A 15691-nucleotide genomic window follows, 5' to 3' on the forward strand; every position below is an offset into this window, starting at 1 on the left:
TCCGCCTGTCGATCTCACGATCCACTCTTCCCTCACTCGTGAACAAGACTCTGAGGTACTTGAACTCCTCCACTTGGGGCAGGGTCTCCTCCCCAACCCGGAGATGACACGCCACCCTTTTCCGGGCGAGAACCATGGACTCGGACTTGGAGGTGCTGATTCTCATCCCAGTCGCTTCACACTCGGCTGCGAACCGATCCAGCGAGAGCTGAAGATCCTGGCCAGATGAAGCCATCAGGACCACATCATCTGCAAAAAGCAGAAACCTAATCCTGCAGCCACCAAACCGGATCCCCTCAACGCCTTGACTGCGCCTAGAAATTCTGTCCATAAAAGTTATGAACAGAATCGGTGACAAAGGGCAGCCTTGGCGGAGTCCAACCCTCACCGGAAACGTGAGTCAGGCTCCATTTCTCCAAAATATACTAGCTTAATGCTAATTTACATTGGCTTTGCCATATACATGCTACTGATTAGCATTAGTGACGTGAAGTGAAGTGAATTATATTTATATAGCGCTTTTCTCTAGTGACTCAAAGCACTTTACATAGTGAAACCCAATATCTAAGGTACATTTAAACCAGTGTGAATGGCACTGGGAGAAGATGGGTAAAGTGTCTTGCCCAAGGACACAACGGCAGTGACTCAGATGGGAGACGCTGGGATCGAACCTGGAACCCTCAAGTTGCTGGCACAGCCACTCTACCAACCGAGCTATACCGCGCATTAGCGATTTTACGTGGCTATTTCAACAACTCTAAATTTGGTAATGAAAATTACTAGGGGTGTAATGATTCGTTTGTAACAACGATTCCATTTGAATCATAACTTGATGTTGCCGATACAATTCAGATAGGATATTAGTTTATTTTAAAGGATACAATCCAAAACGTTTGAAATCGATACAGTAACTTTTTAGCACAAAAAAAAATCACCCAGTGTAACACAAAAGTACCAAAATCTGGTACCGGTATCGGTTCTCAGGTATCGGGAATTGGTTGTTGATGTTGAGACTTTTATTAGTACCGGTAGATTGCACAGTACAGTACATATTCCGTACAATTGACCACTAAATGGTAACACCCGAATAAGTTTTTCAACTTGTTTAAGTCGGGGTCCACGTTAATCAATTCATGGTATAAATATATACTATGAGCATAACACAGTCATCACATAAGTTAATCATCAGAGTATATACATTGAATTATTTACAATCGTACCGTATCTGTTCAAATTTTACCTACTTACTAACGAGAACTACTTTGTACAAAAGCAGACTTTTATCAAAATAAGCTCTTTTTTATGCTACCAAGCCTTGAAGATCAATACAGTACAATATAGCTGACCTTTTCCTCTCAGCGCAGTTATGTCAATTCACTGAAGCCAGCTATTGAGTTTGTGTATTCCCATGGACAGGCTTAAATACCTCTAATTGATGCATGCGGGGTAAGACTGACAATTCAAACAACACACAATTTATTCACAACAAGATTTCATCGCAGCAAGATGAGAACTATGAAGTTATTATCCAGTCCCAACTCAGGGTTGGATGGTGATGGCATCATAACTGGTCTGTAACTAGAACCTGCCTGCACCACTCACACTATGAGTGGGCCCTAATGGCAGGACGATGGATCCAAAGTGAGGAGGGTAATCCAAGCTGCAGTGCTGCTGCTGCACCCACAGTAACCTCTTCCTCCTTTTCAGGACCACTGCAGTGAATCAGCACATCATCATCATCATCATCATCATCATCATCTGGCACATGCGGCAGCGACCGGGCCGAGCTATTCTGGATGGCCACCAAATACACTTTCATTTCCCACCCACCTCCAAGCTTTTCTTCACCTCCGCCTACTCCCTTATTGTATCTCCAATCTCAGCTATTAAAGCTGACTTTAAGTTCACATCAACAACTTTTCATCTTGGAACTTTTCATTACTCCAACCTCTGTCCCTGGTGTCAGTCCCTCTAACCTCTCACACTGACGAACAGATGCTACCCAAAGAGCTTTTCTAAAATGATAGCAAGCTTATACACAAGGCTCTATTGTGGGTTTAAAGCACACTTTGTCCCAGACAGGATCAGGGGAGGTGAGGGGTTTCCTCCAAAAAAAGGGAATCTGTAATTGGTAGATTGGCACATAGAGAATTGAAAGGAGGCAGTAACTTACCATTTGAAGCAGCGGGGGAACACAACATTCTCTGGCTATGCCATGATGCAGAGCCCCTCCAAACCTGCAGGCAGATAGACAAAATGATCGGTTTAATTTGCGAGTCGATAAAGATGAATAAATATGAGCAAAGCCGATAAAAGATGCACTGTACAAAAGGATATGGTCGCAACCTTATTGGATAGGGTTTTTTTGCGCAAAAAAACAAACGATGCTAATGCAAAAATGCTTTAATCATATGGTGTTTTTTTCCACTGGCTGAAATGTCACAGATACATTCTAAAACAGGGGTGTCAAAGTCAAGGGCCGCGAATAAAATATCTATGGCCCCCGGGATGATATTTGATTCGTATTACAAACTCCGTTTCCATATAAGTTGGGAAATTGTGTTAGATGTAAATATAAACGGAATACAATGATTTGCAAATGCTTTTCAACCCATATTCAATTGAATGCACTACAAAGACAAGATATTTGATGTTCAAACTCATAAACTTTATTTTTTTTTTGCAAATAATAATTAACTTAGAATTTCATGGCTGCAACACATGCCAAAGTAGTTGGGAAAGGGCATGTTCACCACTGTGTTACATCTTTTGTTTTAACAACACTCAATAAACGATTGGGAACTGAGGAAACTAATTGTTGAAGCTTTGAAAATGGAATTCTTTCCTATTCTTGTTTTATGTAGAGCTTCAGTCGTTCAACAGTCCGGGGTCTCCGCTGTCGTATTTTACGCTTCATAATGCGCCACACATTTACGATGGGAGACAGGTCTGGACTGCAGATGGGCCAGGAAAGTACCCGCACTCTTTTTTTACGAAAACACGCTGTTGTAACACGTGCTGAATGTGGCTTGGCATTGTCTTGCTGAAATAAGCAGGGGCGTCCATGAAAAAGACAGCGCTTAGATGGCAGCATATGTTGTTCCAAAACTTGTATGTACCTTTCAGCATTAATGGTGCCTTCACAGATGTGTAAGTTACCCATGCCTTGGGCACTAATGCACCCCCATACCATCACAGATGCTGGCTTTTGAACTTTGCGTCGATAACAGTCTGGATGGTTCGCTTCCCCTTTGGTCCGGATGACACGATGTCGAATATTTCCAAAAACAATTTGAAATGTGGACTCGTCAGACCACAGAACACTTTTCCACTTTGCGTCAGTCCATCTTAGATGATCTCGGGCCCAGAGAAGCCGGCGGCGTTTCTGGATGTTGTTGATAAATGGCTTTCGCTTTGCATAGTACAGCTTTAACTTGCACTTACAGATGTAGCGACAAACTGTATTTAGTGACAGTGGTTTTCTGTAGTGTTCCTGAGCCCATGTGATGATATCCTTTAGAGATTGATGTCGGTTTTTGATACAGTGCCGTCTGAAGCATCGAAGGTCACGGTCATTCAATGTTGGTTTCTGGCCATACCGCTTACGTGGAGTGATTTCTTCAGATTCTCTGAACCTTTTAATGATATTATGGACCGTAGAGGTTGAAAACCCAAAATTTCTTGCAATTGCACTTTGAGAAACGTTATTCTTAAACTGTTTGACTATTTGCTCACGCAGTTGTGGACAAAGGGGTGTACCTCGTCCCATCCTTTCTTGTGAAAGACTGAGCATTTTTTGGGAAGCTGTTTTATACCCAATCATGGCCCACACCTGTTCCCAATTAGCCTGCACACCTGTGGGATGTTCCAAATAAGTGTTTGATGAGCATTCCTCAACTTTATCAGTATTTATTGCCACCTTTCCCAACTTCTTTGTCACGTGTTGCTGGTATCAAATTCTAAAGTTAATGATTATTTGCAAAAAAAAAAAAGGTTTATCAGTTTGAACATCAAATATGTTGTCTTTGTAGCATATTCAACTGAATATGGGTTGAAAATGATTTGCAAATCATTGTATTCCGTTTATATTTACATCTAACACAATTTCCCAACTCATATGGAAACGGGGTTTGTAGAACCGGCCCGCAGGCCACAGCCGCCTGCTGCTGTTTTACACGCACCAATACTCCATCAGTTTTGGTGCAAGGAATTTTCAAAATGGGGTCCCAGGGACCCCCATCAAGTCATAAAAATTGGTCTTCCGCAGTAAATTTGTGGGGTCCCCTTTTTTGTAAGCATTTTGAAAACAAATGATAAATGTATGCATTATCCTGTTATATCTCACATTCTATATTGTGTTTTGGAAAAAGATTGTCATAAACATTACTTAATTCATTTAAAAAAATTATACAAAAGAAAACACATTTTTATGCATATGTTCATTTATTCAGTTATAAACATTCATTCACTTCATCTTTCCTTCATGGATCTAAACTTTACTGCTGCCGGTATTTTTTGTCTATATTTTAATTGAAATAGTTTCAGAATATGTTTGTTCTATTTTTGGCCAAAGTAAGACAAAGAAGACAATCTGAAGTTGTCTTTATTTTTTGGTTTTAATGCCATGATTTTAATAGTCTGGCCCGCGCGTGCACAGATTTTCCTCAATGCGGCCCCTGAGCTGAAATGAAATTGACACCTCTGGTCTAAAACATATGAAGTAGTTCTACTGTGCGCACACACACATGGCAACATGTTGCAATTTGATCAGTTTTTGGTGTGTTCAGATTAGGACTAGAGCTATATCCATTTGCAAACATTTCTGGGCCTTATTTTGAAAAACAGAATGACAAATGTGGAATAATAAAGTACTATTCATTTCTTCACACAAAAAAAGCACCACTGAGACCTCCATATTTGCAAAATTATCAGTGTGTGCAGGGGGTGTGGTATTTGAGACTGAAGGCTGTAGTACATAAATTTGTAGTACAAGTGGTTGTTTCTATCATCCATCCATCCATCCATCCATCCAGCCATCCATACATTTTCTACCGCTTATTCCCTTCGGGGTTGCGGGGGGCGCTGGAGCCTATCTCATATTGGACCATATTAGAGTTCCTCATTATGGACTAACATATTTCCAGTTTCCACGCCCATTCAATGCCACATGATTATTTTTTTAAATCCTCATTAATTTGCAATCTATTCAAATGCGTCACTATCTAGAGCAAAAGACACTGCAGTGACTGGCAATGAAGCAGCACAGATATGTGCCTCAGTGTTCTCTACTTGTGTCAGAAACTGAAGGGAGGGAGTGCGCAGGGGAGCAGAGCACGGGGAAACCCTTGTTGTTGTTGGTTTTTTTTGCATACTTTTTTCCTGGATGCTGCAAAATAGGAGTGTCCGCACTCGGTGGAACGTTTTAAAATCACGTGACTTGTGACATTTTTTTGCAGAGCCTCGATCGAGCCTTATAAGGCAGTTAGATGGTCTTTCCCTTTTCCTCACAAATGTACAGTGGAGCGTAGTGATTATTAGACACCAGGGATTCAAGCAAGATCGCACAAAGGCAGGAAACTTTTCTGATTTATGGTACAATCATGTGCACTAGATACATATTCCACAATGGCAGCACAGCAAGCTTTGTTTGTGCGACTGAAGCTGAAGGAATGTGCAGTTTGTCATATTGTTGTCTGACGCAATGCATGCAGGAACAGTTTGTATGAATCAAGCAGGCAATAACACATACACAAAGCCTTTCGAGTGAAGTGGAAATCTGACATGACATCTCAAAAAGATAAGTGTGGTTTACTTGGCCAACACACAAGTCTAGTGATATTGGAAATCCACATTGTTCCATAATAATACAAAACCAAACAATAGAAATGCAAAGTCTAGATGCCCAGATGTGGGAATACCTACAGTCCCCCACACTACACAAAAGCACAGAGCTGCAAATCAACTATTTGTGATTAACTGCCGCAGCTGTCTATCACCGCCTCTGACTGACAATCACACCCTTGTCACGGTTGTCTAATCCAGAGAGACAGACCTTTCAGTCAGTCAACAAAGTACAAACAGCACAGGTACTGATAGTGCTGTGTTAACGACAGCTACGATGAACAGACAAACTCTAAACTGGGCACAACACACCCTTATAAAGAACACTTGACTTTAATCAAGTTTGTTCATTTAAAATGTTTCTCCCTTGTGACCAAATGTGTTATAGTAGTGAATGCTGGTAAAAAAAACAAACAACTCATGCAATCAGATACTTTCAAATTAATTAATCGAATCAACCAAATGTAAAAATTAGACATTTGAGTGTCTGAGGAGAAGAGATGCAGTTTGTGACAGAAATAGAAAGAAAAAAGGAGACGACGTCAGCAGCATGTATAAAGGTTGTAACTCACACAGTGCGTTTTACACATATGTAAATATTCTCAAGTTCTTAATAATAACTACCGTATTTTCCGGACCATAGGGCGCACTGGATTGTAAGGCGCACTGCCGATGAATGGTGTGATTTTTTTTCACATATAAGGCGCACCGGATTATAGGGCGTATTGAAGGAGTCATATTTTTTTTTTTTTTTTTTCTAAATTGAAAACACTTTCTTGTGGTAAAATAACATGTAATGGTGGTTCTTTGATCAAAATGTTGCATAGCTTATGTTTTACAGATCATCTTCAAGCCGCTTTCTGACAGTCGCTTCCAGATGCGCCGTTTTGTGGGCGGTCTTATTTACGTGTAGCGTAAATACCGGTGTCGCGTGCAAGGACAGGTTTGGAAGAAGTGTCAAAAGACGGAGCTAACTGTTTTAATGACATTCAGACTTTACTTAAATCAATAACGGAGCATCATCTCCTCATCCGGACACAACAACACTGGAAATGTGTCCCGTGAAAACCGTCCGACCGGAACTCTCTAATAAATAAATTTCCTTGGGTGAATAATGTAAACTCATTACACCGGTATGTTTTAGCGCTTTCTTGGCGAGTATACTGACAGAGATAAGTACAAACTTTACACTACTTTATATTAGAAATGGCAACAGCGGAGGATGAATGTCCCATAACAAGAAGATAGAGAAAAATAAGAAGCTTATCGACTACGGTGTTGGCAAGGACAACAAAGGCGGACGGGCACAATTTTTCCGGATTTATGCAGCTCCCAAATACAGATCAGCAGGTACCATAAGGTAAGAAACGTTGCTTTTGCATAATATTGCAAAAGAAAACGCCAGATAATATGTCTTACCTTATACACACACCATAATAATACTTGTATGTTGAAGCACAGTACAATCCTTCAAACGATGCGGCATTATAGCTTACCAAAGTCGTACTAAAACATTTTGATAGATTTTTGAGCGTCGTGTGAAATGGTCTATATTTTCAATGCAACATATAAAATGTTGGTGTTGTTTACTTGAGTCATATTGCCATAATATTGCAGTTTATACGTATCTCTTATGTTTGACTGCCATCTACTGGTCACACTTATCTTTACACCGTGTACCAAATAAAATTGCGTTGAGATCTGTAAGCAAAACCAGAATTATTATCATGGGAAATTGTGTTAGATGTAAATATAAACGGAATACAATGATTTGCAAATCCTTTTCAACCCATATTCAATTGAATGCACTACAAAGACAAGATATTTGATGTTCAAACTCATAAACTTTATTTTTTTTTTGCAAATAATAATTAACTTAGAATTTCATGGCTGCAACACGTGCCAAAGTAGTTGGGAAAGGGCATGTTCACCACTGTGTTACATCACCTTTTCTTTTAACAACACTCAATAAACGATTGGGAACTGAGGAAACTAATTGTTGAAGCTTTGAAAGTGGAATTCTTTCCCATTCTTGTTTTATGTAGAGCTTCAGTCGTTCAACAGTCCGGGGTCTCCGCTGTCGTAGTTTACGCTTCATAATTCGCCACACATTTTCGATGGTAGATAGGTCTGGACTGCAGGCGGGCAAGGAAAGTACCCACACTCTTTTTTTACGAAGCCACGCTGTTGTAACACGTGCTGAATGTGGCTTGGCATTGTCTTGCTGAAATAAGCAGGGGCGTCCATGAAAAAGACGGTGCTTAGATGGCAGCATATGTTGTTCCAAAAACCTGTATGTACCTTTCAGCATTAATGGTGCCTTCACAGATGTGTAAGTTACACATGCCTTGGGCACTAATGCACCCTCATACCATCACAGATGCTGGCTTTTCAACTTTGCGTCGATAACAGTTTGGATGGTTCGCTTCCCCTTTGGTCCGGATGACACCATGTCAAATATTTCCAAAAACAATTTGAAATGTGGACTCGTCAGACCACAGAACACTTTTGCACTTTGCATCAGTCCATCTTAGATGATCTCGGGCCCAGAAAAGTCGGCGGCGTTTCTGGATGTTGTTGATAAATGGCTTTCGCTTTGCATAATAGAGCTTTAACTTGCACTTACAGATGTAGCGACGAACTGTATTTAGTGACAGTGGTTTTCTGAAGTGTTCCTGAGCCTATGTGGTGATATCCTTTAGAGATTGATGTCGGTTTTTGATACAGTGCCGTCTGAGGGATCGAAGGTCACGGTCATTCAATGTTGGTTTCCGGCAATGCCGCTTACGTGGAGTGATTTCTCCAGATTCTCTGAACCTTTTGATGATATTATGGACCGTAGATGGTGAAATCCCTAAATTTCTTGCAATTGCACTTTGAGAAACGTTGTTCTTAAACTGTTTGACTATTTGCTCACGCAGTTGTGGACAAAGGGGTGTACCTCACCCCATCCATTCTTGTGAAAGACTGAGCATTTTTTGGGAAGCTGTTTTTATACCCAATCATGGCACCCACCTGTTCCCAATTAGCCTGCACACCTGTGGGATGTTCCAAATAAGCGTTTGATGAGCATTCCTCAACTTTATCAGTATTTATTGCAACCTTTCCCAACTTCTTTGTCACGTGTTGCTGGCATCAAATTCTAAAGTGAATGATTATTTGCAAAAAAAAAAATGTTTATCAGTTTGAACATCAAATATGTTGTCTTTGTAGCATATTCAACTGAATATGGGTTGAAAATGATTTGCAAATCATTGTATTCCATTTGTATTTACATCTAACAACTCAGAACGCTGCTGCTAGAGTTCTAACAAAGACCAAAAAATGTGAGCTCATTACACCAATTCTTAAATCCTTACATTGGCTCCCTGTACATCAGAGAATTGATTTCAAAATCCTCCTGCTCACATATAAATCACTACATGGTCTAGGGCCGAAGTATATCACCGATATGCTCCCACTATATAAGCCCTCTAGATCACTAAGATCTTCTGAGACCAATCTGTTAACAGTTCCCAGAGTAAACTCAAATCAAGGGAGAGCATCATTCAGTCACTATGCAACAAATAGCTGGAATAAACTTCCTGAAGATGTCAGACTTTCCCCAACTCTGACTACTTTTAAAACTAGACTGAAAACTTTTATGTTCACCTTAGCTTTCAGCTAAATCTTTTAATCTTTTAACGTCCGCACTGTTTTTATTTTTATTGTCTGCATTTTAATTTTGCTTTTATTTTCTTTCATTTCACTTTGTTGTCTGTGAAGCACTTTGAGTCTGCCTTGTGTATGAAAAGTGCTGTACAAATAAAGTTGCCTTGCCTTGCCTAACACAATTTCCCAACTCATATGGAAACGGGGTTTGTACATTAGGCGCACCAGGTTATAAGGCGCACTGTCGAGTTTTGAGGAAAAAAAAGGATTTACGTGTGCCTTATAGTTCGGAAAATACGGTATAGGTTAAGTGGGGTTGTGTAGAAAAATCTGTCCCTCAAGAGGATTTAGTTGGTTGTTGGGGTAATAGCAGGGAATTGAACCTGGCCAAATTCACAAAAGACAGGAGGATGCAACACTACACTATGTGCGCAGACTTCTTTTTGCAGCATGTAGTTATTTGCCTAGAATGTATGCATGTGGGTCTTTTCAGATGTTCAGTCCATGGAAGCACAGTGATATCAGATATGGGTAAAAAAAAATTGAATATTAATTTAAAAAAATAGACAGAACCCATGAATGGTAACTGGGTGCTCAGCTCTGCAGTGTAGAACCATCTTAAAACTTCAGCTGGGACAAAGACTTGATCTACTAAGACTCTAAATAACAAGCGCTAAAGCACTGAAGATTCTCTCTCTCTGTCAACTGTCATGACATTGATGCCTCTATCTCGTCACAGTGACCCCTTCCATTTGTGCGTAAAGCTGTGCCAGTGTCTAACGGTCTTTCAAATGTGCAAAAATGGACGCAAAAACACAGAATTTATAACGTTTCAGGTTTGATAAATTACATTGAATGAGCTAAATTTGTATCTCCTCTCCTCCATCCATCCATCCATTTTTAATACTGCTTATCCTCACTAGAGTCACGGGTAAACTGGAACCTATTCCAGCTGAACCCGGGCGATAGGCACGGCACACCCTAGTCTGGACACCAGCCAATCACATGACACCTATAGACATACAGCCAATCACACTCATATTCAATGGACAATTTAGAGTCTCCAATTAATTTTAGAGATTTGGGCGGTAGCCGGAGTACACGAAGAAAACCCAAGCACGCACGGGAGAATATGCAATCTCACACAGAAATGCCCTAACGGAGATTCTAACCCAGATCTCCTGACTTTGTGGCCTACATGCTAACCACCATTCTACCATGCCTCAAGGCAAACATGCTAGATGGATTGCAGGTGCTATTTTGCTCATTTGACAGATGTAGTCCTTGGTATCAGCTTCACGTGCTATCAAGGTTTCAAATGTTTTTATGCATGCAAACCTATAGTAGATCAGGCTCTATGAATGGTAGCACTATTGGAATATAACATGAGTGGATTTTGCTGTTGAATTCTGCTACCTTGGAAATCAGGGATTTGAATCTTACAAAAAGTCACAATCTGATTGGATTCTGAATTGATTCCCAAATCAACACGATTCTCAATTGAAACCAATTCTTGCAATATACGATTTGGTATAAAAAAATTGTAAAACCTTTTCAAGTTACAGGTCACAAAAGCTCCTCTTGACTGGTGATATACTGTATGACATATACCCCGTAAGTAAGCATGGAGATGGCCTATAAAACGTCTTTTTAAAAATGGATTCTTAAAAATGAAATAAATAAATACAATTATGAATTGATTTAGAATTGGATTAAATAAGAATTGCGATTTGGTGAGTTAGATGAGTTATTGTTCAAAATCAAGAAAGACACTTGCTTTAAAAATTCTCTGGGAAGAACCGAAGAGCCTTTTCCCAAGGATCTCAAACTTTAAGCAAGTCTTTGTGTTCAAGGAAACACACAAACACCAAAAATGTGTTTCCTGACTAAGAATGGTGATTATTGTCCCAGGGCATCATGTGAGCCCAAACAATGATTATGGCTGCTGATCAGATGACAAGCTGAGAGGCGTATTTAAGATGGTTGCACACTCTACAAAGAGCCCTTATGCATCAACTTAGAAATACGGAAAAAATGTGGCGTCATACATGACTACGACGTGTGTGTGTGTGTGTGTGTGTGTGTGTGTTCTTGTATTTCTACCCTTCTTGAGACATCAACAAGGAAAAGTATCTTCCATATGAAGACCGGTGAACAAGTTAGGACCAAAATCATGGTCCCAATACAGAAACCATTGCATCTAAAAGAGAATGTCTCATTTGCACCACTGGTGGTGAAATCTATCAAAATTAGGGTGGTCCAAAAAGGAGGGATTTTTCAAATTGACGGTGTGTCGGTTTTAAAAGTGCTCCCCTTTTGGTCAACATATGAAATAACAAGTGTGTGTACAAATTTTAAGTGCTCCCCCTTTTGGTCAACATATGAAATAACAAGTGTGTGTACAAATTTTAAGTGCTCCCCCTCTGGCCAGCATATGTAATAACAAGTGAGTGTAAAAAATGTAAATGTGCCAAAATAAAAAAATAAATAAATAAATATATATATATATATATATATATATATATAAACATACTGCAATAACTTGAAGTAAATAATGAAGATTAAAAACTAATTACAAATAAAACAAAACAAAAAAATTAACTTAAGGCTTACCTTTTTTATATTTGCCTGGTATGTATATATTATTAATGTTGTAAATACAAATCTTTATATATCTAGAAAGGGTGGTCTTAAAGGGGTAGGCATTTTTCGGAGGTCTCAAGAAGGTAACAAATACAAGAATGTTTGTGTGTGTGTGTCCATCTGTGGCGAGAAACCAATGTGTGTTTGCAGGTGGCGTGTGTGTTTGTCCACCAGTCTGTTCACCAGCCTGTTTGTCAGCAGCAGTTGCACAACGTCAGAGCGAAGCAAACCCAACGCCACCAGTCCACACACTCCCACCTCTCCTCGCTCCCTCGGCACGCAGCCACCGAGATGCTGCGTGAAATATTTAAGAGCGTAGCTGCAGTCAAAGCACAGCAACCTTGGAATCAATGTCACAGGACTAAAAGAGTGGGAGAAGGCGACACGCCGAGTACAAGTGGGAGGACGGACAGGTGACCTGGAAGGCCAAGACAGAATGTGAGGATAAATGGAGCAGCAGCAGGGGAGCCGTAGAGATGGATGATGGCTGGAGTAAAAGTCACGAGAGTGCTTGCGTTTTCCAACCATGCGCTGCTGCTGCTGCATACAGTGTGGCCTGCAGCAGACACACACCCCGCCCGTGTCTGAAACGTGACTTCCGTGTGAGGTGGAGATGGCGGGTTTGGAAGAGGGAGGGAGGGCGAGGGGGGAGGGGGAAGCTGCTGATTACTGCAGTAAAGGAATCCCTCGACTTGAATCAGGGGGTTGCCCCTCGCCTTCCTCTCGCCCCCCTCCCTCGCTGTTTAACTTCCACTGAATCCTGACGTGCCGGTTTCAACGTCTCACCCGCCTCATCTGCACTGCGTTTTACTTTCCGCTGCATTTGACTGCGTAGATGTACTTCCTGACTGGCTTCCAATTACGTAAAACTGGGGCCTCACTGTAGACTAAAGGAAACAGAGGTATAAACACAGGTCATTTTAGACTAAGGCTAAAATGCTGCTTACCAGCTGAAAAAAAGGCTAGAAAAATTATTTAAACAGGTGACGACATGTACTGTATATTGTACAACAAGGATAAGGTTGCCAAACGTCCCTTAAAAAACGGAATTGTCCTGTTTTTAAAGACATAAGTATGTATTCCGCAACTAGTTGTCAAGAGACGCACCTTGTCCCGTAGTTTTATTTATTTTAGCTCCATCCTATCTCGCTGATTGTATTGTACCATAGGTCCCGGCAAGAAATCTGCGTTGTAAGAACTACGGCTTATTAGTGATTCCCAGAGCCCAAAATAGTCTGCGGGCTATAGAGCATTTTCTATTTGGGCGCCGATCCCGTGGGTGCTTCGGGGCCCGGGCACCCACGGACAATGCCAAGCACTCACGTGGGATTGATGGCAAATTTCATTCGTTCAAATAATTTTTAAAACATCAATATTGTTGTTGTTAATTTAGTGGCAAGCTTGGTCCCTTTTAAATAATAAAAAAAGGTAACACATAGTCTATAATTATCAAAACCTAACAAAGATTTCATTGTGCCCAGTAATGTACTAATGACACACTTATCTTGACTTTGGACACACTGCACACGACCGAATGAAGAACATACTTCCTCAACAGCCATACATGTCACACTAAGGGTGGCAGTATGAACAATGCCAACACTGTCATAAATATGTGCCATATAGTGAAACCACACTAAACAACAACGACCAACACATTTTGGAAGAATTTTTGCACCGCAACACAACATAGACACTGGAGAACAAATTCCCAGAATTCCCTGCAGCACCAACTCTTCCGGGATGCTATAATATAAACAAACGCCATTGGTGGATCTACACCTAACATCCACTGTAATGATACCACGTACAATAGCGTATCTAATCGATACTACTATGATGACATCAATATTTTTTGGCATCACAACATCTTCTTTCGTTTTTTTTAAATGTATATTATGTTTATAAACTCAGGAAATATGTCCCTGGACACATGAGGACTTTGAATATGACCAATGTATGATCCTGTAACTACTTGGTATCGGATTGATACCCAATTTTGTGGTATCATCCAAAACTAATGTAAAGTATCAAACAATAACTGATTATTACATTTTAACAGAAGTGTAGATAGAACATGTTGAAACAGAAAATAAGCAGATATTAACAGTAAATGAACAAGTAGATTAATAATACATTTTTTACCACTTGTCCTTAATAAATTTGACAAAATAATAGAATGATAAATGACACAACATGTTACTGTGTATGTCAGCAGCTAAATTAGGAGCCTTTGTTTGTTTACTTAATACTAAAAGACAAGTTGTCTTGTATGTTCACTATTTTATTTAAGGACAAAATTGCAATAATAAACATTTGTTTAATGTACCCTAAGATTTTTTTGTTAAAATAAAACCAATAATGACATTTTTTGTGGTCCCCTTTATTTAGAAAAGTTCCGAAATAGTTTTGGTCCAGGCAACTTCTTGACAAAATAATACAGTCATGTATATGAACATGTTGGCAATATATATATATATATATATATATATATATATATATATATATATATATATATATATATATATATATATATATATATATATATATATATTTTAAGTAAGGAATTAACACACAGTGTTTATTGAAATCTGTCTACCAGTAATCATCATATGTTTCCATATGCATTAAATTCCAGTAAGCATAATGATTTTATTTTCTTAATGTGACAACTTAACAGTAGGCCTGGGCCGATAACACATTTTGCTGGACGATATATTGTCCCAAAAGCTATTGCTTAATTTAATTTGAGACTAAATTAAGCACTGATGTAATCATAATATGTTATACTAATAATGCAAGTGACTCTTGAAATGCAATACATTTTTATTTCTTAACAATATTTTTTATCATTATAATTGGAATGTCAACAACTTTTAATCATCCCAAATAAGTAAACAAACGATAAAAATAAAATGGACTCTCAATATCTGTTAGCAAAGATTGCACTTCAATAAATACTGAACATCTTGAAGTTAAGTTCTTTTACCCAATTGGAAAACCTGAGTCTGGTAGTTTGTTTTGTCTTTTTTTTTTTTTGTTACCATGACTTTCCAACAATTTGGTCTACTTGCTCCTTTGTCCGTGTTGATGGACTCATCTTTCTACTTCGGTTTGAAGACGAATATTCTCGGGACATTTGGCTTTGGCAAATGTTAGCTGGAGCCTATCACAGCTAATTTTGTGTGAGGAGTGGTGTACACTCTGGAGTGGTCACCAGTCAATTAAATGGCACATACTGTATAAAAAAACAACCGTTCACGCTCACATTTATACATACCTAAGGACAATTAAGAGTCTCCAATTAACAAGAAAGTTATTGGACTGTGTGAGTAAGCCCACAGAAATCGCACACAGACACAGCAAGAATACACAGAAATGTCTGAGCTGGACTTGATTGCAAAGCTGTGGTTGTCAGCAGAGCATCTTTTTGAGTGAATGATGAAATGAAAACTGTGGATTGTTGTTGTTGTGACAAAAGAACAAATGTGATGCACCTGATTTGTATTCTAACTCTCACTTTTCTGCTGAAATAAAACCCTGTGTACGCACTGAC

The 15691-nt window shown here is 39.5% G+C and overlaps 1 protein-coding gene across 2 annotated transcripts in view; it reads right to left on the minus strand.

The window, feature by feature from the left end:
* The window catches only part of mcu (mitochondrial calcium uniporter), a 156820-nt gene that overhangs the window by 17992 nt on the left and 123137 nt on the right, over positions 1-15691 (minus strand). For both annotated transcript variants that reach the window (XM_061959621.1, XM_061959612.1), the window contains exon 3: positions 2174-2237. In XM_061959621.1, the coding sequence (XP_061815605.1) occupies positions 2174-2237 (64 nt within the window). The remainder of the gene's footprint in view (positions 1-2173; positions 2238-15691) is intronic.

This window comes from Nerophis lumbriciformis, linkage group LG02 (genome assembly GCF_033978685.3).
Source record: "Nerophis lumbriciformis linkage group LG02, RoL_Nlum_v2.1, whole genome shotgun sequence".
Taxonomy (NCBI): Eukaryota; Metazoa; Chordata; class Actinopteri; order Syngnathiformes; family Syngnathidae; genus Nerophis; species Nerophis lumbriciformis.